Source organism: Rhagoletis zephyria, unplaced genomic scaffold (genome assembly GCF_001687245.7).
Source record: "Rhagoletis zephyria isolate East Lansing unplaced genomic scaffold, Rhagoletis_zephyria_1.1 Rzeph_scaffold_01319, whole genome shotgun sequence".
In the NCBI taxonomy this organism is placed as follows: Eukaryota; Metazoa; Arthropoda; class Insecta; order Diptera; family Tephritidae; genus Rhagoletis; species Rhagoletis zephyria.
In genome coordinates this window covers 114,776-118,679 of record NW_016158403.1, presented here as the reverse complement: position 1 = coordinate 118,679, position 3,904 = coordinate 114,776, and the positions used below count along the sequence as shown (strand labels likewise).

Here is a 3,904-nt window from a genome sequence, read left to right as displayed (position 1 = left end):
TAATTCTTTACCAGGAAATGCGTTTATGGTAAAATTTAGGAAAATGGGCGTGGCCCCGCCCACTTATATCACGATATATGTATTCGTGTAACCGTTCTAGCCAATTTGTACCAAACTCGGTATTTTATTGTGCTTGCCACATAAAAGCAAAACCGTTGAAAATTGTTGAAATCGGACTAAAGTTACGGCCGCTTTTCAAATAACAAGGCTCGGGTGACTACAACATATATCTTCCATACATCTGATTGTTCAGATATGGGAGTTTTATGTAAAACTCCATTTATTTGAGACAGCTAAAACCGATAAATTTCGTAAGTATTTGTATAAATAATAATACAAAGTCTACTGAGAAAATTGTCAAAATCTATGCTGTATAAGCTTTACCTCTCTATAGCCTTGATTGTTCTTCTGATACCAGTTATTGCGATATATCTCCTTTATGTTGGAAAGCTAAACCCATAAATTGTGTTACCGGTTTACATACCGATCACAAGCAGTGAAAGATCACTTAGATTGGTGCCATATATAAGGTACTATCTTCCATACTCTGATTGTTTAGATGATTTTTTATATAAGTATGTGTTTAGACGCGACTGCTAACACCAGGCGCCTAAATTCATGCTATGTACTGCTGCATGTGCAAAAATTTCCTTCATTAAATTAATGAAATTTATGTACATGCACTTCTCAACTGCCATGTAATAAAACTTTCTTAAGTTATAATTTGATGGCAGTTCAAAGTATGCTCTGCCTAGTCGGATGCATCCTCCGGACACTGCTTCCGGAGCATTCTGCGGACTCTGCATGGCTTACAACCATGCGGAGGTGGTAATAGTTGATTACCATTGGCCACAGTGCCTAACCACTACTTTTTGGTCCAATAAATATTTTTTTTATATACATACATGCAAACATACTGGTCTCCCCTCTCACTGAGTTATTCAGTATGTAACTCCTCTATCGATGTATGCAGATGTATTCAAAATCAGTAATCTGTCAAACTAAAATTTGCAGATGTTCATGAAAGGTATGAAGCCTTCGGCATAGCCGAAGACAGCGATGCTCGTAATTTACATTTTCGTTTTCCTTTCACGTCCTTTACGTTTGGCCAATGGTCATACTGATCAAATCGTATTTCTGGCGGTGGTAGATATGTCTTAGTTCTACCAGCACAACTACGAACTACGTCTTTTGGTGGTCGGCCAACAGGATTTCTTTCCTGCGGCGGCTGAAAAGTAGTAAGGACATCACCGACAAGGAATCTGAAATCAGGAAGCTCGACATGTTCATGATCCGTGTCATCCTTGTGTATTCGGCGATACAATAAGTACGAATTAACCACAGTCATATCGATGAAATGGTAAAATAAGCGATGCGAGTAGCTACATGTTTTTAGCCGAATCCTGTACCTCCCCAGTAGTCCATCCATAGTATCAACTCCACCCATATGCGCATTATATTCTGGGGAATAATGTAATTAGAAAAAATAAGGAGACAACTGACATATATAAGACAATGAAAACTACCATTTATAATATGCGGACAGTCGACTTCAAGATAATTCTTGTCTTTGCGGTCATATCTGATAGCTTTTGCAAGTTGCATTTGTCCATCGTTAGCCTTAGAAAATGGGAGATTACCAACGTATGTAGAAGCTAGGCATACGTTTTTTGTGTCTTTCCATTGTATAGTGGTCATGTCAACTCCGTACGCGCTACCGACGTATTCGATCACTTCACCACGTTTCATTTTTGACTCTTTGTCACTTGGCAATTTACAATTGGGGATTCTTTCACGTTTGATAGTTCCAAGGGAATATATACCTTTGCTCTTCAATAAGACCAGCAACGGTAGTGAAGTATAAAAATTATCAAAATAAATTATATGATTCACCATAGCTGGAACCGTTGCCGCTAGTCGGACAACAACATTAGACGTAGCTCCTAAATTTGGATAACCATTAGGAATGATATTATCGCCTGCGCCAGAGTAAAGCTCAAATCTGTACGCGTAACCATCAGAATCGCATGGAACGAATAATTTCATTCCCCATTTGTGTGGCTTCTTAGGCAGATATTGTCGAAAACGTGAATGCATCTTAGTAGCACACATTTGCTCATCTACACACAAACGTGGCTTTTTCGGAACCATAGCAAAGCGTTGATTTAGATGACCAATAATTGGACGAATGTTGAATTGTGTATCATAACCTGGCTCTCCCACTTTCTTCATATTAGACAAATCATTAAAACATAGGTATCTTCTAATTTCATAGAAACGTTTTGATGACATCGTTTGCTTGACTGGGGTTACCGCATGACGACCCCAATAGCGCTCAGCAGACGGCATTCGAATTACAGACATATATATCAGGATTCCTACAAATTTGCGCATTTCCGAAGTCGTAACACAAAAAGAGCTGCCAATATTTTGTCTTTTAGCATTCAGGTTTGTATAATGAACAATAGAATCAAAAATTTCGTCAGTGAAGAAAAACGCAAAACACTTATATGGAGTGTCCAAGCATGCTATTTCGTCGGGTAGTGAAAAATCACCGAGAAATGCAATTTCATTTACATGCTTCTGCATGTTTCCCTTACGCCACAAAATATTTTTTAATTCAATCGATTGAGTGTCTATCTCCATAGCACTACCAACAAAACCAATAGCATTTGTTTGAAATTGTGGACCTTCTGCATCGTATTGTGGTAGTGGAGATCTTGGCCGTTTCACAGGTTTTTTTGACAGACGAACTACTGTTGCTGTTATTCTTTCTCTTTCAATTCCTGTTGTTGATGCCGATTGCTGTACTGATGATGTAGATGGTAGTTCTTCTGATAATGATGTGTGCGTTGGAGTAGTGTTTACTGCATTGGAACCGTTATTCACATCACTCAGGTTGCTCGTATTTAAGATTATATTGATTGATTGAGAAAGATATTCAGAAGAACTACATCGTCCTAAATTGGAAACACATCGTGAAATTTGTGCTTCATATTCGGCGGAAATTTCTTCCACTAAAGTGCTACCGTTATTTTCAGAATCAAGCTCTTCAATTTCTGGCTGATAATCTGGATCGTCAACACTATCATCGCTGTCTTCAAATATACCTTTACCATCGTCTTCAAAATCCGACTCAAACTCTTCCGGGTCTCCAGCCATCAAATCGTCGATTTCTTCATCAGTCAGAGCATGGATTTCTGCAAAAGTCCACCTGTTCCGTCCAGTCACTCTACTACGTCTCGTAGACATTTTTCTGCAGGAAAATTACGAATCACCATACTATCATGATCATTCAAATTCAATAGCGACGTTTTGCCTGCACCTTGCAACACCGCTTAGAAGCGGTCTATGTATAATGGAAGGTACGACTCTTCCAGTCAAAATATCACAATAAATAAAATACCCATGTAAAAATATATTATTTTTACTTACCAGCTATAATTTTTTTAATTAAAAAAAAACAGGTGATTTTTTTGTTCTTATCAGAAAAGTTTGAAAAAACACTGCACCAATTTTTACACGCACCTGCACTGACTTCACAACTTTAAATGAATATGACACAGAATTGAGATCACCGATTTGAATAATTTTTTTTGCAACGACTATATAAAGGCTGATTTATTTAAAAAAAATTACCAAACAATAAATAATCACGCCCCACTAGGTGAATTTTGGTGTCTAACTGTTGACCGCTTTAAAGNTGGTGTCTAACTGTTGACGGCTTTAAAACGGTCTTGCCTGCTAGAGGGTTAAAATATATTAAGGAACCATCATAAAATTAGGACTATTTCTGGATTTTTAACTTTTTGATATTTTCTTCCCCAACTTTGACTATCTCGGGTGAAAAAAAATGTACTGAGCTATAACTTTACATTACATAAAAAAATTGCTCATTTAATAA

The 3,904-nt window shown here is 37.4% G+C and overlaps 1 protein-coding gene across 1 annotated transcript in view; it reads right to left on the bottom strand.

The window, feature by feature from the left end:
• LOC108363621 (piggyBac transposable element-derived protein 3-like) overlaps positions 1 to 3,697 on the bottom strand; it is a 4,018-nt gene extending 321 nt beyond the window's left edge. Inside the window, exons 1-2 of the mRNA XM_017617028.1 lie at positions 1,527 to 3,697; positions 1,066 to 1,461 (exon numbers count right to left, since the gene is read on the bottom strand). Coding sequence (XP_017472517.1) covers positions 1,066 to 1,461; positions 1,527 to 3,252 — 2,122 coding nt within the window. The 5' untranslated portion in view covers positions 3,253 to 3,697. The remainder of the gene's footprint in view (positions 1 to 1,065; positions 1,462 to 1,526) is intronic.
• Positions 3,698 to 3,904: the final 207 nt, after the last annotated feature.